At 37.9% G+C, this 24,683-nt stretch overlaps 11 protein-coding genes across 11 annotated transcripts; 6 read left to right on the top strand and 5 right to left on the bottom strand.

Annotated features, from left to right (window-relative positions):
* The first annotated feature begins 13 nt into the window (after positions 1–13).
* B0P05DRAFT_538304 (WD40-repeat-containing domain protein) lies at positions 14–2,197 on the top strand. Its single transcript, XM_051577826.1, has 6 exons — positions 14–242; positions 323–432; positions 481–700; positions 767–1,287; positions 1,340–1,506; positions 1,556–2,197. The coding sequence occupies exons 1-6, from the start codon at positions 158–160 to the stop codon at positions 1,821–1,823; spliced, it is 1,371 nt and encodes a 456-aa protein (XP_051435620.1). The 5' UTR covers positions 14–157; the 3' UTR covers positions 1,824–2,197.
* B0P05DRAFT_538301 (calcium/proton exchanger) lies at positions 2,198–3,896 on the bottom strand. Its single transcript, XM_051577825.1, has 10 exons — positions 3,604–3,896; positions 3,508–3,551; positions 3,377–3,461; positions 3,287–3,324; positions 3,167–3,230; positions 2,916–3,109; positions 2,808–2,869; positions 2,708–2,761; positions 2,589–2,663; positions 2,198–2,545 (listed from the first exon to the last, which is right to left on the bottom strand). Exons 1-10 carry the CDS (start codon positions 3,812–3,814, stop codon positions 2,236–2,238), a joined length of 1,137 nt encoding a protein of 378 aa, XP_051435619.1. The 5' UTR covers positions 3,815–3,896; the 3' UTR covers positions 2,198–2,235.
* A 291-nt stretch (positions 3,897–4,187) lies between these two features.
* Positions 4,188–4,754, top strand: B0P05DRAFT_538297 (uncharacterized protein). The gene is made up of 3 exons (XM_051577824.1): positions 4,188–4,397; positions 4,442–4,535; positions 4,579–4,754. The coding sequence occupies exons 1-3, from the start codon at positions 4,224–4,226 to the stop codon at positions 4,668–4,670; spliced, it is 360 nt and encodes a 119-aa protein (XP_051435618.1). The 5' UTR covers positions 4,188–4,223; the 3' UTR covers positions 4,671–4,754.
* On the top strand, positions 4,663–5,457 carry B0P05DRAFT_538290 (uncharacterized protein; the record flags this gene model as incomplete). Its single annotated transcript, XM_051577823.1, has 1 exon — positions 4,663–5,457. A coding segment is annotated over exon 1 (482 nt), but the record flags the coding sequence as incomplete, so codon positions are not given.
* An 83-nt stretch (positions 5,458–5,540) lies between these two features.
* On the top strand, positions 5,541–7,303 carry B0P05DRAFT_596155 (kinase-like domain-containing protein; the record flags this gene model as incomplete). Its single annotated transcript, XM_051583119.1, has 7 exons — positions 5,541–5,968; positions 6,036–6,209; positions 6,254–6,379; positions 6,423–6,532; positions 6,580–6,735; positions 6,784–7,207; positions 7,255–7,303. Coding segments are annotated over 7 exons (1,435 nt in total), but the record flags the coding sequence as incomplete, so codon positions are not given.
* A 146-nt stretch (positions 7,304–7,449) lies between these two features.
* Positions 7,450–10,265, bottom strand: B0P05DRAFT_586387 (uncharacterized protein; the record flags this gene model as incomplete). The annotated part of the gene is made up of 3 exons (XM_051582513.1): positions 7,450–9,285; positions 9,329–9,568; positions 9,630–10,265. 3 exons carry the CDS (start codon positions 10,263–10,265, stop codon positions 7,450–7,452), a joined length of 2,712 nt encoding a protein of 903 aa, XP_051435615.1.
* Positions 10,266–10,384: 119 nt separating this feature from the next.
* On the top strand, positions 10,385–12,347 carry B0P05DRAFT_63519 (alpha-2-glucosyltransferase Alg10). Its single transcript, XM_051583580.1, has 6 exons — positions 10,385–10,581; positions 10,627–10,715; positions 10,764–11,206; positions 11,247–11,574; positions 11,620–11,762; positions 11,805–12,347. Exons 1-6 carry the CDS (start codon positions 10,504–10,506, stop codon positions 12,068–12,070), a joined length of 1,347 nt encoding a protein of 448 aa, XP_051435614.1. The 5' UTR covers positions 10,385–10,503; the 3' UTR covers positions 12,071–12,347.
* Positions 12,099–14,025, bottom strand: B0P05DRAFT_603461 (SKIP/SNW domain-containing protein; the record flags this gene model as incomplete). Its single annotated transcript, XM_051583295.1, has 3 exons — positions 13,965–14,025; positions 12,628–13,920; positions 12,099–12,582 (listed from the first exon to the last, which is right to left on the bottom strand). The coding sequence occupies exons 1-3, from the start codon at positions 13,979–13,981 to the stop codon at positions 12,099–12,101; spliced, it is 1,794 nt and encodes a 597-aa protein (XP_051435613.1). The 5' UTR covers positions 13,982–14,025.
* Positions 14,026–16,005: 1,980 nt separating this feature from the next.
* Positions 16,006–16,970, top strand: B0P05DRAFT_586384 (uncharacterized protein; the record flags this gene model as incomplete). The annotated part of the gene is made up of 2 exons (XM_051582512.1): positions 16,006–16,162; positions 16,210–16,970. 2 exons carry the CDS (start codon positions 16,006–16,008, stop codon positions 16,968–16,970), a joined length of 918 nt encoding a protein of 305 aa, XP_051435612.1.
* A 443-nt stretch (positions 16,971–17,413) lies between these two features.
* Positions 17,414–19,060, bottom strand: B0P05DRAFT_63397 (uncharacterized protein). Its single transcript, XM_051583531.1, has 3 exons — positions 18,651–19,060; positions 18,424–18,610; positions 17,414–18,344 (listed from the first exon to the last, which is right to left on the bottom strand). The coding sequence occupies exons 1-3, from the start codon at positions 18,669–18,671 to the stop codon at positions 17,767–17,769; spliced, it is 786 nt and encodes a 261-aa protein (XP_051435611.1). The 5' UTR covers positions 18,672–19,060; the 3' UTR covers positions 17,414–17,766.
* Positions 19,061–19,659: 599 nt separating this feature from the next.
* Positions 19,660–24,423, bottom strand: B0P05DRAFT_570938 (uncharacterized protein; the record flags this gene model as incomplete). Its single annotated transcript, XM_051581348.1, has 3 exons — positions 19,660–23,655; positions 23,703–23,958; positions 24,011–24,423. 3 exons carry the CDS (start codon positions 24,421–24,423, stop codon positions 19,660–19,662), a joined length of 4,665 nt encoding a protein of 1,554 aa, XP_051435610.1.
* Between the last annotated feature and the right edge of the window lie 260 nt (positions 24,424–24,683).

Genomic DNA, 24,683 nt, shown 5'->3' with positions numbered 1-24,683 from the left:
AAACGCCCCTGAATTCCCAAACTCCCTTTTTATCATAGTGTCGTCAATTTTTTTCTGTTTCAGATCATGTTGATATTGGTGGTGACTTTTTTTTAATATATATATATATAAAAAGTACGCGATGCTTTTTATTCTTTAACTGTTTCTCTCTTGAAAGATGTCATCGGATGAAGAAGATTTAGAGTTAGATGAAGTAACTTCTCAGTTAACTGATGAAGGTGGAGATATGATGGATGTAGAAGGTATAAGTTATTATTATCATTATTACTATTTTACTTATGTCTCCTTAACTTCCCCTCTCTTTCTCTTTTCATAAAAATAGATCCTTTGACACCTTTTCCTTTATCTGAACAGTCATCAGACACACGACAACTCAATTTACGTATTGATCCTCAACTATTGACTTGCGATTCATATGACTGTGTGCCACTGGTAAGTAAAACAAAGAAAAGGAAATGATCATTGATGTTTATGCATAAGGTAGCTGCACTACACCCTTCGCCTATCTTTAGTTTGGCTACCACTACTTGTTATCGATGGGTTTTAACAGGTTCTGAAGATGGTTATATCCGTAAATGGGATTTCTTTGCTTCCATGAATGGTAAAACCTCACTGACCCAAGTACAACGCCATCATTATGTAGATTCTGTTGTCTATTCAGGTATTCTTAGTTCTTGGTGGGAGAATGAAGAAATACCAGGTAAAGAATAAACAAAAAAAAAAGAGAGAGAATACCATTATCTCACCTTTATTTTTTATATAATAGAACAAACTGTCAAGCATGAATTTGAAGATATTTCACAAGTTGTCCCACGCGGACCAACAGAACCCAAACTATCACCTGTCTATAGCCTAGCAATGCACTCAGAAGCATTATGGGCCTTACAAGGTTGTGAAAATGGGTCCATTAATTTGACCACAGTTCGGCATGAAGAAGGCAAATGCCATCATGTGCTTCGGAAGCACACTGGGCCTGTTTCCATCTTGGTGATCACACCGGATGAGACGGGTGCCATCAGTGGATCTTGGGATAAATCTGTGCTTGAATGGGACCTCCATACAGGATCTGTGCTTAGGTCATATGAGGGTCACCATTCACAAATTGCTTCAACTGAATTCCAACCACTTTATCCATACAGCGATGATGTGTATTGGAATAAAAAGAATGGAGATACCCTGTTGACCACAAGTGTCGATGGTCAATGTCTCTTATGGGACAGAAGAGAACCATCACAGGCTGCTAGAAAACTACCAATACCTGATAAAACACCTCCATGGTGTTTATCTGTAAGTAAAGGACATGTCATGTCTCTCAATGACTTATGCCTCTTCTTACTAGGCTACTTGGAGTGCAGATGGATCCAAGATTTATATGGGAAGAAGAAATGGTACTGTGGATGAATATGATTTTGGATCTCAGACATGGATTCAATCCTTTCGTATGCCTGCTAATTCAGGTCCTGTCTCTTGTGTGAAAAGTATGCCTAATGGTAAACACATCATATGGTAAAGTAGTCTCATACAACCTCATTATTTTGACTGATGTATTTATCAGTGCTTCTAATGATAATATCCGTATTTGGGATACCACTGTGGAATCCAACTTCATCATTCGACCTGATACTGAACCTGGTTTTGCTCAACCCTCTAAACTATCTTCTGTGATTCCATTCCATATCATGCCTGGTCATCATGGAGGTACTATTTCACATATCTCTATTGATCCTACTTGTAAATATATGATTACAACATCAGGTAATCGTGGCTGGGATGGTATTTCAACCAATGCTTGTTTATTCTATGAAATTGTAAATAAAAAATAGATCCAAGTGGAGTAGAGTAGAAGTAAATGATCCAAGTTGTATTTAATCAGCTGTATTGTCTATAAAATCACACAAGCCATACTTCTTTTCTTTCTTTATATCTACAATGGTCAACACAGTACATTTCGACGAAGAAGACCTATTGGAACACATCTTATGCGCTTTCAAAAAAATCGCTTCAAATCAAGTACATTCAAAGGAACAAGGCTTCATGATAGATACGCTCGAAAAGGTTCTATTTAAGCTTATTGAATTTGGTATCCAAGTCAAGTCTTTTCTCAAGACATTAAAAGAATACGTAAAAAAAACCTATGCTCTCTGCCAAAGTTGTTTTGCAGACTTTTTAGTTTTGCTGATGAAAATAATGATCAAGTTCATGGACTAAAAACGTTTTAATCAATAATAAAGTTGTTTAAACAATGGGATGATAATAAAAGGCTAAGGCTACAATAGCATAAGAAGCCAAAAGTAAAGCACCTTCAAGCCAGTTAGATTTACCATCACCAATAAGGTAGTTTACAACCAAGACACTTGAGAACAAGACAACTGTCTCAAAGATTTCGAAAAAGAAAGTCATGGGCACATCAATAGCCCAACCAGTCAAGACCAAGACAGGAGAGACCAAGAGGCCAATTTGGAGAGAAGAAGAGACAGCAATACCAATACACAAGTTCATCTTGTTCTTCATGGCAAATGTGACTGAACTCACATGTTCAGCAGCACTAGGATAGGTGAGCTAGACTGTAGATCTATAGAGATACTTACTTGCCCACAATGGGAAGAATGATAAGACCCACAAAGGTTTCGTTTAATCCCCATGCTTCAACAACACCTTCAATACTACAACACATCAATATGAATTCAATATCGTCTCTTCAACTTACGCGCCAACAAGATATTCAGCATGAATAGCAATCAAACCAGCAATGAACAATAAGCTAACATCCTTAGTTAGTATATCAATATGATAACCATCAGACTTACAGAGCAATAGAGAAACCAAGAGTTGTATGAGGCTTTTCATCTTCATCAGCTTCATCTTCAAACTAATAAGGTAGGTTAACTCAAGAAAGCTTCTTTCTCTTTCCATACCAAGTCAGAATGTGTCTTGAGTTGAAAGACCAAATACAAGACATAGACAATCAACAAGATGATAGCAGTACCATGACTAAGGTAGACAATACCAGAATCAGCTTCAGTAGAATGAGCAGCAGTAGCACTAAAGGCAGCAGGAATCAATAAGGAAAGAGCAGTTAAACCCAAAAGAGAAGTGTGTGTTTGTGCAGCTAAATAACGTCATGTCAGTATGTGTGTAAAGTAGAATACTATATATATATTCTTACCTGTAGCATTAAATGTTTGTTCAACACGACCAATACCACCAGCCAAGAAACAACAACCAAGTACCTATTCAAGAAGAAAGTAAGTCTAGTTTGTTCCAGACAACAATAATGATAAATTACAAGTAAAATGTTGGACAAGATGGAACCCAAGATAGAAGCTAATAACAATCTAAGTATCTATCATTTTCTTTTTTTTTTTTTTCTTTTTACCTTGAACAACACGAACCAAACCTTCTTTCAAGGCAATCATACCAAGAATAAGTTCAACAGCATTACCAAAAGTAGCATTCAATAACTATATATCGTGAGTTTAGACATAATAGGCTCACACACACACTTACAGAACCAATAACAGAACCAGATCTCAAGGCAATTTCCTCAGTAGCTTAATTCAGTCGATATCAGTCCAACATGAACAATATCATGTATTTACTTACCGAAACCCAAGAGTTTAGCAAGGGGAACAATGGCAATAAAGTTCAAGGAAAACACAACACTATCAGAAGCCCCCGAGAAAGCTAAAGCAACAGGAACAAAGATGAGGAGCACGTTGATCTTGGAGGAATAGAAAGTATGCTTGAAAGAAGACTTGAAAGTCAAAACTTCTTCTTCACCGTGGTGAGGAAGTAAATGTTCACGCTCACTCATACTAAAAAGAATAATTTAAAAAAGAAAAAAAAGAAACGAGTTCGGCTTTGACACTGAAAGCAGTAAATAAGATCAATCGGGGATTGAATAGTCAAAGTATACAAAAAAGTGATCTTCCTTTTGTTCCATGATTCGAACTAAACTCTAAATGATATAAACTCTTTCAACTATGATTTTAAATATTGCTTTTTATTCAATAGAATATACATAATAATGAAAAACAAAGTCTTTGTCATATACAGCATTACTTTATTGTCCTTTTAGACCAAAGTGGAATATCACATTTTATCCAGAAAACAAGTGCGTAGTTTGAGTTACCTTATATGCAAGGTTTCATTTGACTTGATATGATTTCGTAGTCGATTTTTTTATTTTTTTTTTTATTTTTTTATTTCTTTTCTTTATTATTATGACAAGCATATCATCTACTGATTCAAGTTTCTCTGAATGGAGTCTTTCAACAGACACGGAACAACAGATCAGCTACATGCTAGATCAATTTGTAAAAGAACAAGACTATAGTCCTGCACAGACATCAACACCACCACCACCATCTCCTCCACCACAGACAACAATGCCTAACGTATGTTCTGCTTAAACAAAATGTGTTGTTGACTTTGTCTATAGGGATTAGAAACAAGATTAAAGCGAGTTTCTAAAGAATGCATTCGAGTATTATCATCAGAAATGATAAAATACAGACATCAGCATGAATTCAAAGGTAACAAAGAGACGGCTATGACATGAACTAACATGTTGACTAGTGAGAGGCAGCACAGGCAAGGTAAAGAGAACAGCAGATGCATACCATAGACTAAATATGACATCAGGTATATACGACAACAATTGGACCTAAATTGGATTGTACATGCTATGATCATAAAATGAGAGGTGCTCATTGTAAACATATACTCTACATTCTATTAAAAGAACTCCAGATTGAAGATTTAACAAATACCATTTACATGACACAGTTTCCTTCTGATCAAGTAAGTCATCTTGATTCACTTTGTTTGTATTGATTTACGTAGCTTTTACAAGACATTTTCAGTCATTATCATGCTGTTGCTTAAATGTGACTATTACCTTCATTTCTTTCGCCTTTTTTTTTTTTTTTCAATTCAATAAATGCCACCTAAAGACCTTACTCCTAAACAAATATCAAATGGTATAAGTTATGTTCAAAAAGAAGCACCTTTTCTAGCACGTCTTAGAGGAAAGCAACAAGAACAACAAAAAGCTACTCAAAAGTTCGAAAACTATCAAGATGGACAAGACGATCAAGATTACGATGAACTAGAAGGCGCTCAAATAGTCGAATTAGACAGTCATGGAAAAGGTAAAATTTCCATGTGTTTTCCTAAAATTAACATTATGATAGAAATACATCAAGATGAACCAGAAAAACCGCAAGAACCAGAAGAACCAGAACAACCAGCAGTGGATGAACATGGTCGACTATTGTTTCGTAAAAGAAAAGGGGAAACTTCTGCTTCTTCAAAACGAAAATTAAAATCTATCATTGATGAGGAAATCAAGAAAACAGAGCCAAAAAAGAAAAAGAAAAACAAAGCGTCTAAAACAAGTTTATTATCTTTTGATGATGATGAATAAACAAAATAAATAAATATTCTACCGATTAATTCCTGACCAATCAACGCCATGATGAGGCTGTTTAAAATCATGGTTTCTTTATTTAGATCCTTTTTTGTTTTTATTTCTCTCCTATGTCTCTTCCTTCTTCACCCGCACCTTGTTACCAACCAGACAAGATATTTCAAGCCAAAGTCAAGATAAACAACAGAACGCTTGACGTTGAACAACCAGACTATCAACACAGCATAAGAAGAGTGTCTTCCGTTCCCAGCACCACAGATTATTTCGATAAAACAAGTCTCAAGAGCTACAACAGCAGTCTAAACAGCAATAGTGCATTGAGTGTCTATAGCATCAGTACACCTACAGAACAAACAACTCAATCCATGCCTGTTTCACCAAAACCTTCTTTTAAATCAAGTTCATACACACTTGAGAAAAAACAAGTTCAAGTAGGACCTACCGATTTTGAAAAAATACGGTTGCTCGGTAAAGGCGATGTAGGCAAGGTCTATCTTGTGAAGCATAAATCAACCGAAAAACTCTATGCGTTAAAAGGTATATATATGTATATATATATGTATATACATGTCTCCTTTTTTTTTATATTAAATAAATCGAGTAGTTTTATCAAAAAAGGAAATGATCAAGCGCAACAAAATCAAAAGAGCTATGGCTGAACAAACCATTTTGGCTACTGTCAATCATCCTTTTATTGTGCCTTTATACCATTCGTTTCAAAGCAGTAATTATCTTTATTTCTGTATGGAGTTTTGTGTGGGCGGTGAATTCTTCCGAGGTAAGAGAGTGGCATGATCAACAAACGAATTAAAACCTATTTAGCCTTACAACACCGACCGGGAAGAGTCCTGAAAGAAGAGGAGGCTAAATTTTATGCGGCTGAAGCAGTAGCAGCATTAGAATATCTGCATTTAATGGGGATCGTCTTTCGGGACTTGAAACCAGAAAGTAAGTAATGAGTGTTAATGAAAAATGTAAATTAATTGATTAGATATTTTATTGCACGAATCTGGACACTTAATGCTTTCTGATTTTGATCTTTCTATTAAATCACCTTCTGCGTCACTACCTACACTTGTTCGACATAATTCGCCTTTCTCGGTAGGTGGATGCTAATGTCTTTTTATGTTTATTTACTTGTGGCATAGAGAAAACCTTTGGTGGATACACAGTCTTGTCTGAATCTTCGCACGAATTCTTTTGTAGGCACTGAAGAATACTTAGCTCCTGAAGTCATTCGAGGTAACGGGCATACAAGTACAGTAGACTGGTGGGCTTTAGGCATCTTTGTGTATGAAATGGTGGTAAGTCGCATGTCAAGCAAACACATTAGCTGATATAGTATGGCATAGTGTGGATATACACCTTTCAAAGGACCGACACGCGATGACACATTTGAACTCATTCTCACCAGCCCTGTTGAATTTCCAGATTATGCAAACAATCCTTATTTTCGTGGACCTGGTATTTCAGGAGACTGTAAATCATTCATCAAGAAACTCTTAATCAAGAATGAAAACAAGCGGTTGGGTGCTCATGCAGGTGCAAGTGAAGTCAAAGCGCATTCGTTCTTCAAGTCGATCAATTTCGCCCTTTTGCGTAACATAAAACCACCCATTAAGCCCAACAAAGACAAGCCAATTAGGGCTGTGCATTTCAACCGAATGAAAGAAAGTGCTAGTTTTGATTTACACGCAGATGATGGTTTATCTACACCACCTATTACAGATGACGATGATGAAGATGAAGAAGACCCATTTGAGTCCTTTCATTCAGGTAAAAGAAAAATTCAATGTGTCTACGATATTGACTTTTATATATAGTGACCATTCACCGATAAATCTACATTATATATATATATATATATATATACCACTTGTACCATAATTATATATTCTTTACATGCTAATACAATTGTCATATCAAAATCTTTTTTTTTATTATTATTTTCTAAATACATAAAAAGGTGGAGGGGTAATGACAAAAAGTAATTCTTTTTGGGGGTGTACTATGATACATTATTCCTTCTTGTTAGCTAGTTCTTGTTGTTGTTGCTTTCTAGCTTCTCTAGCAGCTTCTTTAGCAGCATCTCTAGCTTCTCTAGCAGCTCTTTCTTCAGCTCTTCTCTTGTCTTCAGCAGCTCTCTTTTCTTGGTATTCCTTGTGCTTTTGTTCTCTTTCCTTACGTTGAGCCTGCTCTTCCTTTTCGTATTCATAAAGTTCTATCAATTCTTCCTTGGCAGATTGAGCATCCTTCTTGGCACCACGCACGGTGATTTCATCAGGGCTAGAAGGAGTCGAGGGATTTTCATCACCACGGTTACCAGTCTTGGGGAACTTGATAAACACACTGTATTTGTCTTCCAATTTCTTGACATAACGACCACTGGGACCAATCAAGAAACGATGGAACGCCTTGGGCACCTTCAAAGAAAGCGTGACTTGGTCAGCCAAACTCGAGACTTGCGACTGAATGCGTTCCTTGGCAGCTTCTGTGTTCAGTTGAGGACCTTGGATCACGACCTTGACAGAACTGCTGCTCTTCTTCTTGGCTGTCTTTTCTTCTGTGTTTTCTCCAATATCGACCTTGACACCAAAGTCATCCTTGAGCTTGTTGATATGGATACCAGCCTTACCAATAATATGAGCAGAAAAGTTGGAAGGAATAAAGAATTCTTCTGTATGGGCCTTGTCGTATCCCTCTTGGCTCACCATGGTTTGTGCTTTTTGAAGCTTCTGGACCACTTGGTTGACATGGGATGTCAGGCCACGGATTTCGACCTTGTCGTTGGGACCGAAGCGAACGATTGCTTCTGATTCGCCAAGGATGGCATTCAAGGTCGTACCGCGAGGACCACGAAGGGCGTTGTGGAGATCGGCAGGGATAGAGATCGATTTGGAAATATAGTCAGAAGAATCAGCAGCTACCTTGAGGAGTTCAGCAGCAGCAGCATCCAATGCTTCTTTGGCACCAGCAGGTTCAGGGCCGTGATAGACAAGAGAGATGGTCTTGGAATCTTCTTTTTCATCAGGGATCATGATGGTTACATGGTGAGTGGATTCAATACGGTCCAAGACAGCACTGTGATGAGAGGTCAAGTAAGCATGAAGGTAAGCCTCGACATCCACAGAACCAAAGGCTTGAGGAGGCAATTCGCGGATCATGTTGGCCAGAGCCAATTGAGCAAGTGCAGCGTCCTTTTCGACCTTACTGACGAATTCAAGGCTGACGGATGTCTTGCGTTCAGCAGGAGAAGGCACACCCACTTGAACGTGGTGTTCGTGTTCAATCTGCTTAAGGCTCTTCTTGTGCAACAAGTACTTGAGAGCAGCTTGAGCGTGTTGAAGAGCGTGCTTTCCGCTTGACTTGTAGTTTTCAGTCAAGTCCAATACACTTACATGGACAGCACGGGCCTTTTCCATCACGACAGTCAAACCCTTGACAAGATCAGCATCCAGACCACGAATCGTGACATTTTCAGAAGGATCTTCTGTAGGAGGCAGTTCTACCGTACAGCCTGCTTCTTCCCAAATTTCCTTGAGGATTTCACCGTTCTTACCGTACAGATACTTGTGCTGGCGCTTGGGAATACTGATAGCAATCGTACGACTGCTCTTTTCAATATCAGCATACACGGCTTCCAAGGCTTGTTTAGCCTGTTGGATTCTTTCCTTGTCACCCGAGATAGTAATGGCCGTATCACGGTTTGTATTACCATCTACAATCACAGCGGGTACTTGAACCTTGACATCAAATTCATCTTCAATCTTTCTCAAGTTGATGTTTTCAGAGCCACAAAGGAAAAGATAGTACTTGCTGTCCAAATGATCCACCTTGATGGTAGATTTGGCAATCTAACATGAAATCAGCTTACACTTTTCCACTTTACGCCATTACCTTGTCGCCAATGATCTTTTCGATCTCTTCTTTGGCAATCGCAATACCAGTGGAATCACCCACAATAGTGACATCAATCAATTCATCAGTGTTTTCTTCACTGAATGAAGTCTCTTCATCTTCTTTGCGAGGGAAGTTGATACGGGTGTTTGATTTAGCTTCAATTTGCTTCAAGGTAGCACCCTTAGCACCAATAATAAAACGACGAGTAGAAGAAGGAACAGCAATCTCAACCGTACGCTAAAAGAAAATCAATGACACATTCTCTCACTTTTTGTTTTCGTTTTTGTTTTTTGCTTACCTTGACAACAAGACCAGCAGCCAATTCTCGCTTTGCCTTATTCACATCTTGAGGAGCACCTTGAATAAGGAAAGTCGTGGTACCCGCACGATTGGTAGAAGCAATGATATTGGTACCTGTCTTTTTGATCACTTGCTGAATCACATCAGCATTGCTCTTGAAACCAAGAGGCTTGTTAGCCATGTTGGCAATTTGTTGATGAGCAGGTAATTTCATCACGCTGGTGATACTGGAAGCAGCCTTCTTGGCAGTCTGGCCAGAAGCAGGGGGAGCCATAGGACGAGGAGACCCAGGAGCCTTGACACGAGCACTGGCAGCAGAAGACCAGCCACTAGTAGCTACAGGTGTACGAGGAGAAGCAGAGAGAGAAGGGAAAGCGGATTCAGAACTCAAGTCCAAGTTCTTTTTGGTAGGTTCCTTTTTCTGAGGTACCACTACAGGCTTACCAATAGGAGTAGGGTAGTCACCGGCAATCAAGGGTTCATAAGCATAGTTTTCAGTCACAACAGGATCATCAGGAGAGGGAACAAAGGGATCTTCTTCAACTGTAGATGAAGTGTTTGCTGCTTGCGCGTGCAAAAGAGCCAACTGGGCAGAAGGAGGTAAAGTGTCCAAAGAGTCGTTTGATGAAGCCATGACCAACAAAAAAAAAAGAAAGCGTTGTACCGTTAAACAAAAAAAACTTTTTCGTCAAGTGTTTCTCTCTAATGTCGATTGAGAACAAAGAAAAAGAGATGAGAGAGAAAAAGGTTTAAAAGTTCGAGTAATTTCCCTGTCTTTTGAACCAATGAAAAGCAGGAATGTCTTTGTGATTTAAAATGGACTTTTAAACGTGTGTATCATTGATAGGCAAACAAATAACTTCTCTTTGACGATGTCCTTGTTGGCTCATGTGTTTTTCTTGATCACGACATCAGTCCTAGTGAACAAAAATGCTCCTGAGCCTTACATGGTAAGCAAATAACTATCAATAGAACTGGCTTAGACAGTGCATTAGGATGAAATATTCCATATTCCTCAGGCACAACATTATTGCCAAGGTGACTATGCTGTGTGGGACCCCAAATTGACCACACCTCCTGGATTGTAGGTTAACATTGCATAAAGAATGTGCCTGACATTGGTTTGGGATAGATATCTCATGAGTAACTTGATAGCCCTTGTAGGTCAAGTATTCCAGCTTGATCTCTGTACCATAAACACGCTACGTTTCACTAATATTTTGTTCTCGATTGGCCTCTATGTTGTACTTGTTCAACTTGTCAAATCAGGCCATGATTGGCACGCTAGACTGTATGCACTTGCATTAGCATGGTTCCCTGTTGGCTTCTTTTATAATGCAGTGTATTATACAGACACAGGATCCACATTTTTTGTCTTGCTGTGTTATTTAGCAGTCAAGAAGCGATATTATCATGCAGCTGGTTTGGTGGGTATTGTGTCAATGAGTTTTAGACAGACCAATGTGATCTGGCTCTGTTTGTGTATGATGGTCGCTGTGATAGACATATTACAAGATAAAAAGCAACAAGACCATCCTCTGTACAATCCATTATGTTCAGACATAACTCATCCAGGTATATGAACAGTATAGATTACAGTAAACTAATCATGTAGTTCATATGCTTCAATCTATCTCAAGCCTTGTCGTCCATCTAGTACATCAGTACCGTAGAGTGATCTATCAGACATGGACATTCTTGCTTGGGATTGTCTTGTTTGCTGTATTTCTTGTATGGAATAGTGGTATTGTCTTGGGGGATAAATCAAACCATATAGCAGGTCTTCATTTCCCTCAACTCTTTTATTTTACATCCTTTCTGTCTTTCTTTTCTGCTCCTTGGACATTCTCAGTGGCTTCTATCAAGAGTCTATTGACTCTGAAGCAATGTGTCTATGGTATTTTGACAGGCATGGTGTCTTTGTATTTGATTCACAACTACACGTAAGCATATCTTTCATGGATCATCCAATTACTGACTTGTTTAAGTTATGAACATCCATTTCTGTTGAGTGATAATCGACATTATAGTTTTTATGTTTGGAAGAATGTTTACAAGAGGCATGCTTCTGCTCGTTACTTGTTAGCACCTGTCTATGTGGCAAGTGGATTCTTGAATGTACATGTATTTGGTAAGGAAGATGGCAGCTTGAAATTCGACTTACATTCAATAGCTCAATACAATAGCTTCTTGTTTGTCTTGGGCTACATGATCACACTTGTCTTGACACTCGTACCTTCTCCTCTGCTTGAATTCCGTTATTTCATTCTTCCCTTCTTGTTCTACATGATCCATCTTCCTCCTCCTGTTCAAACCTATCGTACTTTGATTGGACTTGTTCTTTATGCTAGTTTACACAGTGCTGCCATGTATCTGTTTATTTACAAGCCATTTACATGGCCAAATGAACCAGGACAAATACAACGATTTATGTGGTAATGGCTTTATTGAATAATAAAAGAATGAATTATCGCTTATGTCTATTGTCATCATCATCATCATCACTGTTGTCGTCATCTTCACGCGCTCTTTTGCCCTTCTTTGCCTTGTTCAAAAAGGTATCTAAACCAAAGACATCTTTGTCTGTCTTGGGCTTGGCCATGGTTTCTTTTTCAAATTCAACAGGACCAGCTGAAGTTTCACCTCCTTCTGTGCCTTGGAAACCCTTTCGAACACCAAATTTGTCTTGTCGAATTGATCTTTCAAGGTCTTCTGTATTTGTGCTGCCCAATACTTCTGATTCTGTATTCTCTCCTCTGTATCTGTAGATAGATGATGATGATTGATTAAACAATGGCTTGTCATAGATATTATAAGATTCATCATTGCCAAAGCCAGAACTAAGGCCTTCTGTTTGATTGAACAGTCTTGCATCATACATGCTTTCTTTACTTAAACTAGGTTTGGCTAAACCAAGTGCAATCTTTTCAGAGATATCACGGCCTTGTTCACTATATCGATATATAAGTTCAACAGATAGAAAGAAAAAAACTTACCGGGCAAGATGTTTGGCTTTCGCTTCTGTACCCATCTTACTCATACGCATTTCTCTTTGTCTTTGCTTTTGACGATCATGTCTTAGACGATCACGTTCTCTTGCTCCTTCTTCATCACTCTCGTCTTCATCACGGCGTCGAACAGGCGATTCATCACTATCTGATTTATCTGAACCTGATTCACTGCCTGAAGAATCATAATCTGGCATAAGAGAAGAAGCAGAAGGTCTATTGGCATCCGCAGGTGGTTCAGCATGACTAGGCTTAAACCCAGCTCGTTCTTCACGTGCCTTTTGAGCCAATTGTCTCAATTTGTCTTCTTCTGCTTCCTTTTGCTTTTGAGCGAGTTTCTGTTGCATCAAGTTTCTCTGTCTGACTTCTTCTCTTGCATGACGATCAGCAGCATACAAGGCTTCTGAAAATTTAGCAAAATTGTCATTGATGGTCAGTTCCTGAAGACCACGGCCATCAGCAGCCAAACGTTTGTCGAGAGGAATCGTATAACCCTTTGTGTTCTTCCAATTAGAGACACAGGGAGGAATGACCCATTCAGCTTGTTCTTTGGCTGTCAATTTACGAGGAGGTGAGTGCATCACAGGTGCTGGAGGTGAAGGAGGTCCACGAGGCACTTTTTTGTGTAAATGGTTGGGTGGCTCCATAGGATCTCTAGGTGCGTCGACCATACGAATGATTCTTTGCTTAGCACCTGAATCACTATTTTGACTCTGAATAGGTGTATAACGAATATAAGTAGGATCTTTGTTGGTACCATTGCCACCGGAAACAACGTTCTTGGGTTGAGATGCCTTGATCTTGCCATTCACAATCTTTTCTAGCGCTAAACGCGTCTTTTCTGCCACACTCATGACTTCTTCTTCGCTAGGTCTGTCCATCACTAGTTTGTCTGCATCCATGTCTTTGCGTTCAGTGATAGGCACCAAATCCTTGTAAGACGTATGGACAATACGATCATCACTGTGTCCTTGTTTGGCAATCGCATCGTACTTGACATTACCATCGGCATCGACTTGAAGGGTTAATGCACCTCCTTTACGATCAGCTGCTTTGTTGTCTTTGCGACCCATATTGAGAGGGTATTGAGCAATATGGATTTCAGGAAAAGCACCACCATTGCCAAAGTCTTCAGGAGCACGAGGTCGAAACTGTTGACGTTGACCATAAGGTGGAATGCGACTCTGTGTTGTTTTGGTCACAAGTTGATTGTATTGCTTTTCAAGTTGTGGTGCTGAAGTGGAGCTGTTGGCCAGTGTTTGGCGAGGCTTTGGTAAAAGACTAATGAAGGATTTAGTCAACACAGATGAAGAGCAATAGATTACCTTGAAAGTGAAGCCATTGATTAAAAAAAAGGTGAGAAGGGAAAAAAAAACTTGAACGTCATCTGCACAGTTCAAATCAAACAATTTAAAATGATATGATTGGTTCAATAATGGACTGCTTTTATGAACGCATGGTGCTTTTGTCTTTGACAATGTCTGTGCTTATCCCCCCCAAAGATATGCCCTTCATTGAAATTATTATGTCTTTGTCAGGACATAAGAGTTACATTTACAGCTAATGCCACCAATCAAATATCACATTATTTATACTTCATACAACACTAGAATCAAGGATGCAAAGAAATTATCACTTTTAAGTTAAATATTACCAGTGTCATAGCTTAGACAATCCTTATAAAGTGCAGCAATGCCAGGATTAAATCTATTCATCAGATTGGCTGTTACTTGTGCAATATTCAATTTATTCTAGAGATTGGCATAAGATATCAACTCTAGGCGTGCTACATTGTCATAAAATATCAGAAAGGGAGACACTCCGTCCAGTTGATCGTATGTCATTAGTGTCCCTTACGTTTTGTATGAATTGGCTCTTCTCAGGACAAAAAGTCATTGACTAAATTAATGATGACTATTGAAAGAACAGACTTGTATGACCACACAAAGGAAGCTTAAAGTTTATTTATACACACATGAATGCTCTAAATACATACTTTCTAGTTCTCTATGCTCTTTAACACTCAAAGTAGCATAAAATTGTTTGTAGAAGTCAATCTTTATTACATTCTATATACCATCTAGAGCAAAAATGCTCAGATCACAGCTTAAATGCACTTTCTTTGATGCTCCATTACTCGACAACTAGACTATCAAAACAGTTTGTTTTTTCATTTGAAACATGTTCTTTAGAGCCCAGGGAACGAATAGTGTCATTGGCTTGGCTTTTGGGTGAACTTCATTTTTTGACCGGTGGGGAATCTACAGAGGTCCGTGAAGATGAAAAAACAAAACTCGATCGAGAATTTTTGGAATGGCCCAATGTAGGTCTGATCCAACCTTTTCAGTCTATCCACGTTACACCCCCTCTGTGATGTGTAACTAAAAAAAACATATTTTGAATACAAAAAAAATCTGAACCAACCAAAATCAGGTGAGACTATGTCTAGGTACTTCTGATGAAAAGAAAACGAGTTTGCTAAGGTGAAAAAGGCGACTTAATTTGAGCATTGGCTTCAGATCTGTATTTAAAAGTCATTGTACACTATAATTAGCACAAAAGAGGTGCTTTTCAGTCAATACTGACTAGTAAATGCGTACTTGGTTATACGCCATTCGGTGCATAGAATGTGCATGAGTAAGACTTTATATAATAATTGTCACCTTCAAGATGAAAAACAGCTTTAGACATGACAAACATCAACAAAACTACAATTTGTTATATACGCGTGAATTGAAAACGTCTATAGCAAATATTGTTTTGAAATCAATATATCTACAAAAATGCTCACTATTTTTGAATGAGCTTTGGAGTAGACGGACTATCTCTTAAACGAAAAGGTATGAAAAAAATAAATACCAGTAATAAAGGACAGCATTTGCCTCATGATAGACAGCTCCAATTGAAATAAAGCAGAATTTAGAATAAAGTAAGCTGCTCTGACCAGTTCCCTTTGAGTATATATTCCAAAAAAGTGGGAGCTGTCTCAAACTGCAGAAAAAATCAAATAAAAAAAAAACCCTCTTCCTCAACAAAAGCAAACAAAAACTAGTTTTTTTGAATTCAAAACAAGGTACTTGCTTGTCTCATTCCCTTTTTTTTTCTCCTTCTTTCTTTTCCTTTTTTTTTTAGGGACGAAATGTGTTCAATTCAATTTACTATGTCTATAAGCCAATTATGCATGGATGAAATAGTCAAAAGAGGTACATGTTATCATGCGTTTGTTGACAACTAAAACTTAAAATAGGCTTAGCAGAGTTCAAAATCTTTTGTAAAACTGGCAAGTAAAATAAGAAAATATGCATGTGATAAATTAATACAAACACACAAACAAACAAACAAACAAAATATCTAGTACCAAACCCTATGTTAACACTAAAAGCACTTCAAAAAATAGAAAGCACAGAGATTGATCTTTCTACTGTGGATATTCATTCTGTGGCAACACTAATGCAAGAAGTATTATGGTGTTGTGAAGAGCGTATTATGCCTAAAAAAGTGTGGCGACAGATCAACTATACAAGTAGCATGTCTCTTGATCAAAACATACTTTACTGATATAAAACACAGCATGTAGCTTAAATGAACTGATGCCTTATTTATCAAAAAATGCCATTTGTTTACTTCTCAAGATCATTGATTTTTTGACTCAAGTCATGTGTTACAAAAATGACAATGACATGAGTGCTTATCGGCTTGGTGAAGCTATGGGAAAGGTAACACTCGGACCAACGGATTGTGGTCCTATCCTGGCAGAAAAAGCAGGTCACTTCCTCACTTGTTTGATCATTGAACATGCGAGCCAGAAACCAACCTGTTTATTCAAGTCAGAAACGACACTCGCCAAGGCCAAGTTTTACAATCGTTCAATTTATAAGGTTCAAAGGCGCAACCAAGACTGGTTGGTTTATACACAAGAAGCACTGTATGCCCTGATGGAAAATACGTATGTACAAGAACCCTTTTCGGAAGAGCCTTATTTGTCTATTTTCTCATCTCAACTGGATCCCTGCTATGCTCTGGTTTCTCCTATGATGTTTCGACTGGTAGATAGGGCAATACATCCTGAACCTGAGGAATATCTTGAACCTATATTCTCTAATGACACAATAGATCGTCATGTTCAGACTGCTTTTGACACCTTTGTGCCTTTGCTTGATAAGCCAGTCCCGTGCATACAAGAGCATAGGTCATCGTTTGGCAAGACCATGAAAACCTATATCGAGAAACGAATACCTCTATCAATTGGTCATAAGACTACAAAAAAGCATGACCAAGTTAAAAATATTGTAAAAAAGGTCTTCAAAATAGTGCCTATCAAAAAAAGCTGAATAAAATAACCTACTTCAACAGGCAGGATAGTAGGATATTGTTTATTATTATGCGCTCAGATACGCACAGACCTTGAGACATGTCTCTTTGTTATTATTGTTCCTTTCATTGTACTACTTCAAAGTGTCTAGGTCCTTTGTTGAGTGATCCGATGACTTTTTATTTTTAGTAAATAAGAATGTCAATCTTATTTGTTAAAGAGTAACACACGAACTAAAAAATCCCAATGAGAAAGAGGAAGTGTAACTCTATGCTGTGTTACAACAGAACCCCATCTGCAGCTATATATGTATTTCTGCAATGTAAATGGAAGGATATCACATTATGAACAAAAAGGAGAATCAAGTTCGTTTTTCCCACCTAAACTGTAGGACAAACGATATCTCCTTAAAAGATGACAAGATATGCTTATCGAAGAAAAGAATACATAATTGAGGTTTCACTGTCAGTCAATTTGATGGCCTGTGTGTGTTAAGATCTGACTAAACCATATTATGATTAGTCATCTGTCAATTTATTATGCAACTTGGTTATTTTGTGCGTCATAGTATGATACATCATATATAGGAATAAGCATAGAATGAAAACGAAAGTATTCTCTTTTGCTAAAAAAAAATATTAAGGGAATGAGTGTGTATACATATACAAATAAAAGTAATTTTTTTGGGGGGGTTTAATGCATGTGTGATGAGGAATAAAGTGAATGAGAAGGAGGAGGAAGAGGAGGAGTAGGCATGGAGTCATTCATAGTGTGTGCTATCACAAATAAATCAGTATAATGTTTGAATGTGATTGTCACTTACGCAGTGAATGAACAAATTCTCTCTGGTATGTGTAGAAATCATGTCTTCTTCTTCTTGCTGGTTCATGATGGTTTTGCATAAGTTCAGGGTAAGCCATCATTTGGGCAGTAAGGTTTTCTGACTCTAGCATGGGCTGCAGAATACGGCGTCTAGCATTAATAAACCAGTTACTGATTTGATTTACAGTAAGACCTGTATGACGAGCTAAATCTGCCTTTTCTTTTTCAGCTGGATAAGGATGTTTCTTGTGTTGAATGAGCCATTTACGAAGGAATTCAGTCACTTCTTTTGGAAGGTTGCCTCTTCTTCTCTTTTTAGTCGTATCATTCATAAGAGGTTTTGTTGACCTTGTTGCTTGTTTTCTTTGTAATGGTGTTTTTGTTTGTTCTTCTTCAGTGAGAGAATAGTAATGACCTTGTGTCTCTGTCATAGGTGATCGAACCATATATTTTGTGTGATAGGTTGAATGGTCAATGGTGGCAATGCTGTCACCAGAACTAGAGCTGGACGAGCTAATATTAGATGTTGTGCTTGTACTGGGTGACACTTTAATGTCTTTATCTAAATAATCTGTTTATATGATTTGATGTTAGTCTTTTTACTGTGCACTGATTCTTCTGTATCACATTATACAAACAAATTACATTACCAGCTTCAAATTCCACCAAGCCAGTTTTTTCAGTCCAGAATTGTGCATTGTGTTCCAGCATTTCAGTGATTTTTTCACGATGACGATCGATGGCTGTGTGTTGTTTATCTTCGCTTAATTCTAAAGAAAGTTGCTCTGATGGATTATCGTGATATAAGATCAAGGGGCAGAATGATTTGACAGTGTACTATAAACAATGAATACATATGTCTTATTACTATTTATACCTTTTCAAATCTGCTAGTCATTTTTAAGTAATAGTAATAATAGAGGAAGAAAGAGAAAGAGAGAGAGAGAGGGAGGAAAGAGAAAGTAAGAAAGAATTTTGAGTTATATAAATGTATGTTAGACCCACATGATGATTGCTTAAACTATAAAGTAAGCAGCAGTAGTACAATCAATTAGCTTTTGTAAGTATACAAAAACGCGGCCAGTCTACGGTTATATAAAGAGGAGTAATTATTCGTGTTACTTGTGCCTAAAAAGAAAAGTGAAATAAAATACAGAAAATAGGAGCATGAACAAGTTGCAAAAAAGAAGTTATCATTAAACGTTTCATCCCTCACTTTCTCGATAGACGTCAAATGGTCTGATAATCTCTTCTTCTTTTTTTCTCTCTCTCTCCCTTTCTTTTTCTTCTTTTCTTTTTTGTTTGAGTTATACTTTACCGGATGATCATTTCGGTTTAGCGTCCCGGACTATAAAAGAAAGAAAGCAAAAATAATAGAGATAAAAAAGCACGGACCAGCTGATTTAAAAAAGCTGTCCATCTATTTGTTGTTAACTATTTACAAAACAATAGCGTATTGTTTATCGATTTTCTTTATCTCTTAAAAAATAGGAGCAAAGAATAAGAAAAAGGAGTAATGAAAGGCGGGAGAATATATATTGACAATAGAAGTTTTGCAGGTTTAAACAGGTCAAAGTGTTATCTTTAAAACTTTTTTTTGGCGGCTTATTACCAAGGATTGTTGACAACTCCTTGAATTCGTGCCAGTAGTATAAGAAGAACTTGCTCTCCCCTATTTGCATGAATATCACTATCAGCTGAACAGTATTATGTAGAAGAAAAAAAATAAGACTTCTTTATCATGCTGTACAATATAAAGCCACGTGTGTGCATCTAGAACGACATTTATGTATATATTTGCTCCTCATTCTACTCGTTTTGTACACATGATATTATGTCAATCAAAAAAAAAAAAATATTATATATTATAAAGAATACTAACTTTTTTAGAAACACAGAAAGGAAGACTTTTTAGCCAAAAGTTCTTCCAGTTGCTTTTCCAATTTCTTCCTTGCTTTCTCAGACACTTGGTATTTTTGCTCTTGTTCTTCTAATTCTTGTCGAGACACCATTTGCTTCATTTGCTCTTGATAATCTTTCTTTAACTGCTCATAATCGGCATTAGAAATCATAGTTTGTGACAGAGCTCCCGATCCGTCAATCTTATTGTTCACAGATGACTGGTCTTGTGCTTCCATCTGAGCTAATTTAGTTGACATAGCCGATCTTTCTTCTATGACCTGCTTTAATTCGCCTGCAAGGTCATGTTTGTTTGAAAGGCCCAACATGGCTTGGATTTGCTCTAATTTCTGCTGATATTCCTCAAGTGCTTCTTGGTTCTCCTCCAGGGCATCCGCCAAACTTTCTTTCTCTTCTGTCACTCGGTTGATTTCTTTTTCAAGTTCTTCTGCAAGTGCTGTGTATTCTGAATTTTCTTCTTGTATACGCTTCATTTGTTTCTCAAGATCAGTCATGCGGCTATTGTCTTGGAGTTGTCTGATTTGAACCGAGAGTGACTCTATCTCTTTTGTCTGCTGTTTCATTTGTGAGGCTTGTTGTTCAACCTGTGCTTGTTTTTCATCATGTAAGCGGCGTAACTCTGCCTCATGTGTGCTATGTTCATTGGCATCTGCCTCTAATTGTTTAACCATGTCGTTGCTTTCTTTTAGCTGAACTTGAAGGCGATCTAGTTGTCGTTGAAGACTCACAGATGTGGTTTGATTTTTGGGTGACGCAGTTTGAAGTTGTGATTCTAATTGAGCAATTTTTTCAGCCACACGTTCTGAGCTGTTGTTTTTATGAATAGTGACTTGAGGTGGAGGAGGAGGAACAGGGGAAGGTGAATTCGCTAGTTCTCGTTGTAATGCCTTGATTTCTGTCTCTAAAGTTTGCTTTTCTTTCTGCAACTTTTCATTGTCAGCTACCAACATGTCCAGTTTGTTTTGAACTTGTTCTAAAGTAGCTCGACCATGATTCATATTTTGTTCATGTTCAATCTTCATTTGACGTAATTGGTCAGCATGACCTGTTTTCATGGCTTCAAATTCAAGTTGCATCTCATCTCTTTGTTTTTTGAGTGTATCGTACTGCTGTTGGTATTCTGACTTGACTTGGTCTATGTTGGTACTGTGGCTTGCCAGTTGTTTTTGTTGAGATTGTTTTAGTTGAGCCAATTCAGCTTCAAGTACTTGAATTTGATGCTCTAATTTCTGTTGCGTCTCTTGCTGTTCTTTTTGTGTAGACTGTGTCACATTGCGCATGCGTTCATTATGACTGGAGAGGATTTCTTGATGCAAGTCCTTAGAGGCTTCTAATTCACTTTCCAATTCAGATATTTGGTCTTCCATTTCACGTGTGACATGTTCAAAGTTTTTAGAGAGTTCCATCATCTCACTGTCGTGATCTAAAAGAGCCTTGGTATGGGTTGCTTTTGACTGTTCCAGCTCATGCTCTAATTCAGCAATTTGTTCCAAGAGTTGCCGAGACGCATTCTCAAAATTGAGTGTTAGTTCGTTGATTTGGACTTGATGATCAGCTTTGAGCTCTTCAGTCAATGCTTTTGATGCTGCTAATTCTTTTTCAAGTGACGAAATCTGGATTTTGAGGCCATCAAATGTGGTCTCAAACGACTGCTTTAATTCGTCCATCTGTATGTTGCTGGTCTGGTCTTGTTCCATCTCAGCCAATTTTAGTAAAGCAGCTTCTTTATCAGACACTGCTTGTGCTAATAAAGTGTTGAGTTCATTTGTTTTGGTATCCAGGTTATGCTGAGCATGAGCAAGTTCAGACTCAAGTTTTTGGTTGTTTTGGACTAGTTTGTTTTTGGCTTGTTCTTGTTCTAATTTCTTTTGAAGTTCATCATGAGCCACTTTTAAGACAGCCAAAGAAGCCGTTGTTTCTGCTAATCGCTTTTGTAATTCCGTTGCTTGTTGGCTTGTTTGATCTAATTGTGTCTGAAGGCTTTCACGGCTGGTACCATCTTCATCCAGTTTTTCTTTCAGTTGACTAATGAATCGCTCCTTGCCGTCTAAATCACTTGTGAGCTTGGCCATGTCTTGCTTGAGCTCATTATGAACAATTCGCCAATGAGATGCCTGTTTTTTTTCTTGTGCCAAAAGTGCCTTGAGATCTTGGTCATCATTTTCTTGTTCTTCTCTTTGTTTATGCACTGTCTCTAATTCTTGCTCTAATTTCTGTATTGTATTATGAGCAATTTCGAGTTCAGAATCCTGAATAGCAATTTTCTTGGCCAAGGATTGCACACGATGCTCAAGATCCTTGATTTGGTTCTCAAGTGCTACTTTTTCTTGTTCTTTAGTAGCTTGTGCAATTTCATTACTGAGATCAGTACTTTTTCTATTCGATATAGAGTCACGTTCAAATTCGAGTTGTTCAAGTGTTTCTTGGTACCGTTGCAATACTTCGTCAAGCTCTTTCACAGTCTCTTCATGATCAAATTGTAAACGATCGAGTGTATGCTGTAAATGATCTGCTCTCTCGGTTTCTTCTTTGAGACGTGCTTCTGTTTGAATCAAAGCAGCCATAGACACTTCGGGCTCATCCGCAAAACTCTTGCGGCTATTGCGTGCTTTTTTACCAGCACTTGTCAATGATGAAGAGCTCGAAAGTCTGCGTTGACTAAATTCATCATCATACTGACTATCATGACTTGTTTCTGAGTAACTATGCCTTGGGTCTTTTTGGAGCTGATCAATTTGTTGTTGAAGCACATCTCGTTCCTTTTCTAATTCAGCGTATTTAACATTCACTTGATTGAGTTCGTCTTGAATCATTTTTTCTTTGGACACATTGGTCTTTGAGAGTCGCTTCAACAGTTCGACATTGGTGCGTTCTTTTGCTTCAATCTTGGCTTCCAAGTCTTCTACGCATTGCTGCAAACGCGCCTTTTCAGCATCACTGGCAGCTAAACGTTGTTCCAGGTTGATAATGTACTGTTCTGTATTTTCATCTGTCTCTTTAAATTTGAGAATACGAGTCTTTAATTCATTGAGCATTTCTTGATCTTTATGCGTCTCGCTGGCGCTCTTGAGCAATTTTGTTTCAAGTTCATGAATATAACTCTCGTTACTTTGTTCGCGTTCAAGCAGTTTAGTCAAACGTGATCGAAGTTCGCTAATTGTCTGTTCTTGTGTACGAATAAGGCCCTCCAATTGTGTGATTTTTGCCTGTTGTTCTTCATATCCCATTTCCGAATGATTAAGTGCTGCTTTTGTCATGGCCAATTGAGATTCTAATTTGCTCACACTTTTTTCGTATTCTTCAATGACAGGTTCAACTAAATGTTGAAAATCAACTTGTTGGTTCTGTGCCATGCTTTCCAACAGACGCACACGCTGAAGTTCCTTTTCAACCATGCGATTTCGTTCTCTTGTAACAGAGGCCTCACCATCTAATTCTTCTAATTGTCGCTGAAGATCTGCAATCAATAAGCGTTGTTCATGATAAATTTCTTCCATAGAATGAGCTGAAGAAGTAGAAGACATGGCATCGTCCATATCTTCATGGGGCTGCGAGGAAGAGGAGGATATTTTGTTGCTTGCTTTCAGATAGTTTAGTTCGTTTTTGAGTTTTCCGATAATGGAGCGTAAGAGTTCAACATTTTCTGTTGTCATCCATTCTTCTACTTGGTTTTTTTCAGATCGATTTTTAATGTTTCGAGCACGGTTAGCGTATTGCAATGTATTGATGGTTTCTGCTAAATTATATTCTGCAGGACTGGCACATGCAATCATGAGTGTAGTGGCACTACCACCCAATGAGTCTTGAAGAAGACGAGTCAATTTTGAATCACGGTAAGGTACATGGACATTCTTTTTTGAAGGATCTCCTAAAGCAGAAATCACATTGCCCAAGGCAAGTAAACCTGCATTGATATTGATACCTTCTTTGCGACGGTCACCTTCAGCAGCTGTTCGTTTTAACTAGAAATAAAATAAATACATGACATGATTAAGTAAACAAAGCTTACTCTTTCGCTGCCTGCTAAATCCACAAAATGAAATTTAGAGGTAGTAATAAGCCATTCGCCTTCTTCTTGGGGTAATTGAGGTTGCTTTGAAGAACGCAAACTTAATGAACTCTGAGGTCTTGCCATTTTCTTGGTTTCTGAAGGCACCCATTTTTCTTGTCTGAGTGATACTGAAAAAATAGCATGCGATCGTGATGATTTTTCATTCATGTCTGTGGCACCTGTTGCTCTGTTTTGGGTACCTTGCTCGAGATAGCTATAAATCAAGGTCAATTGAGATTTTATTGAAATGACATCATAGCACTTACTAGAGAACATCGTCTGTACTATGAACAGTAACTTCCTTGACGCCTGTCCAATAAATCCTGCCTTTGGTATCTTCACGAATTGTAATCGGTGGCAGTTCTTCCATCGGAGCTGAATTCAATAAATCGTGTAAATCTTCATTGTAAATTTCAATAAAGGACACTTTGACAGTGAACTTTGTCTTGGGTGAATGATTGACTTGAGGCACATGAGAACTACGTCCAATCCTTGATTTGGGTCGAAGTCTACTGCTTTTGTTGGATGTGGTAGTGGAAGAAGAGACCGAAGAAGTAGGTGAAATCGGTCTTTCATTTTGATTATTATGATGAAGTAAGTCAAATAAAAGTGCCATGGATCTAGGTACAATGCCTTCATCAGCTGGATTTGTGCCAGCACCATTAGCAGCAGTACCCATGGTATATGTCTTTCCAGAAGATGTTTGACCCTGAATAAATACATTAATAACTTTTGCTTATCATAGTATAGCATTACATAGGCAAGAATTGTAATATTGTAGCCTATAAAATTTTTTTTAGACATACGACCAATGACAAGGATAGCATGAACTCTTCAGCCCCCCTTAATTACCTTCTATAAATTTGCGAATTAAATGATCACCCACATTAGAAAATATTTCTTCCTGTGTACTGTCTGTGCCAAATACATGATCAAAAG

The sequence above is a fragment of the Gilbertella persicaria genome (genome assembly GCF_025201335.1).
Source record: "Gilbertella persicaria strain CBS 190.32 chromosome Unknown B0P05scaffold_16, whole genome shotgun sequence".
NCBI classification, from domain to species: domain Eukaryota; kingdom Fungi; phylum Mucoromycota; class Mucoromycetes; order Mucorales; family Choanephoraceae; genus Gilbertella; species Gilbertella persicaria.
The sequence above is the reverse complement of the archived record's forward strand: the minus strand, read 5'-3'. Positions and strand labels throughout refer to the sequence as shown.

Excerpts from the sequence above, each read along its gene's own strand:
- B0P05DRAFT_538297 (XM_051577824.1), top strand. The coding sequence starts at position 4,224 with ATGACAAGCATATCATCTACTGATTCAAGTTTCTCTGAATGGAGTCTT. Across the intron at positions 4,398-4,441 it reads CACAGACAACAATGCCTAAC|GGATTAGAAACAAGATTAAA; the intron begins GTATGTTCTGCT and ends CTTTGTCTATAG. Across the intron at positions 4,536-4,578 it reads ACATCAGCATGAATTCAAAG|TGAGAGGCAGCACAGGCAAG; the intron begins GTAACAAAGAGA and ends CATGTTGACTAG.
- B0P05DRAFT_538304 (XM_051577826.1), top strand. The coding sequence starts at position 158 with ATGTCATCGGATGAAGAAGATTTAGAGTTAGATGAAGTAACTTCTCAG. Across the intron at positions 433-480 it reads CATATGACTGTGTGCCACTG|GTAGCTGCACTACACCCTTC; the intron begins GTAAGTAAAACA and ends TTTATGCATAAG. Across the intron at positions 1,507-1,555 it reads AATGGTAAACACATCATATG|TGCTTCTAATGATAATATCC; the intron begins GTAAAGTAGTCT and ends TGTATTTATCAG.
- B0P05DRAFT_63519 (XM_051583580.1), top strand. The coding sequence starts at position 10,504 with ATGTCCTTGTTGGCTCATGTGTTTTTCTTGATCACGACATCAGTCCTA. Across the intron at positions 10,582-10,626 it reads ATGCTCCTGAGCCTTACATG|GATGAAATATTCCATATTCC; the intron begins GTAAGCAAATAA and ends ACAGTGCATTAG. Across the intron at positions 10,716-10,763 it reads TTGACCACACCTCCTGGATT|ATATCTCATGAGTAACTTGA; the intron begins GTAGGTTAACAT and ends GGTTTGGGATAG.
- B0P05DRAFT_538301 (XM_051577825.1), bottom strand. The coding sequence starts at position 3,814 with ATGAGTGAGCGTGAACATTTACTTCCTCACCACGGTGAAGAAGAAGTT. Across the intron at positions 3,462-3,507 it reads CTGGTTCTGTTATTGGTTCT|TTATTGAATGCTACTTTTGG; the intron begins GTAAGTGTGTGT and ends CACGATATATAG. Across the intron at positions 3,325-3,376 it reads TTTGGTTCGTGTTGTTCAAG|CTTCTATCTTGGGTTCCATC; the intron begins GTAAAAAGAAAA and ends GATTGTTATTAG.
- B0P05DRAFT_63397 (XM_051583531.1), bottom strand. The coding sequence starts at position 18,671 with ATGACTAGCAGATTTGAAAAG. Across the intron at positions 18,611-18,650 it reads TGACTAGCAGATTTGAAAAG|TACACTGTCAAATCATTCTG; the intron begins GTATAAATAGTA and ends CATTGTTTATAG. Across the intron at positions 18,345-18,423 it reads CTTGGTGGAATTTGAAGCTG|ATTATTTAGATAAAGACATT; the intron begins GTAATGTAATTT and ends TCATATAAACAG.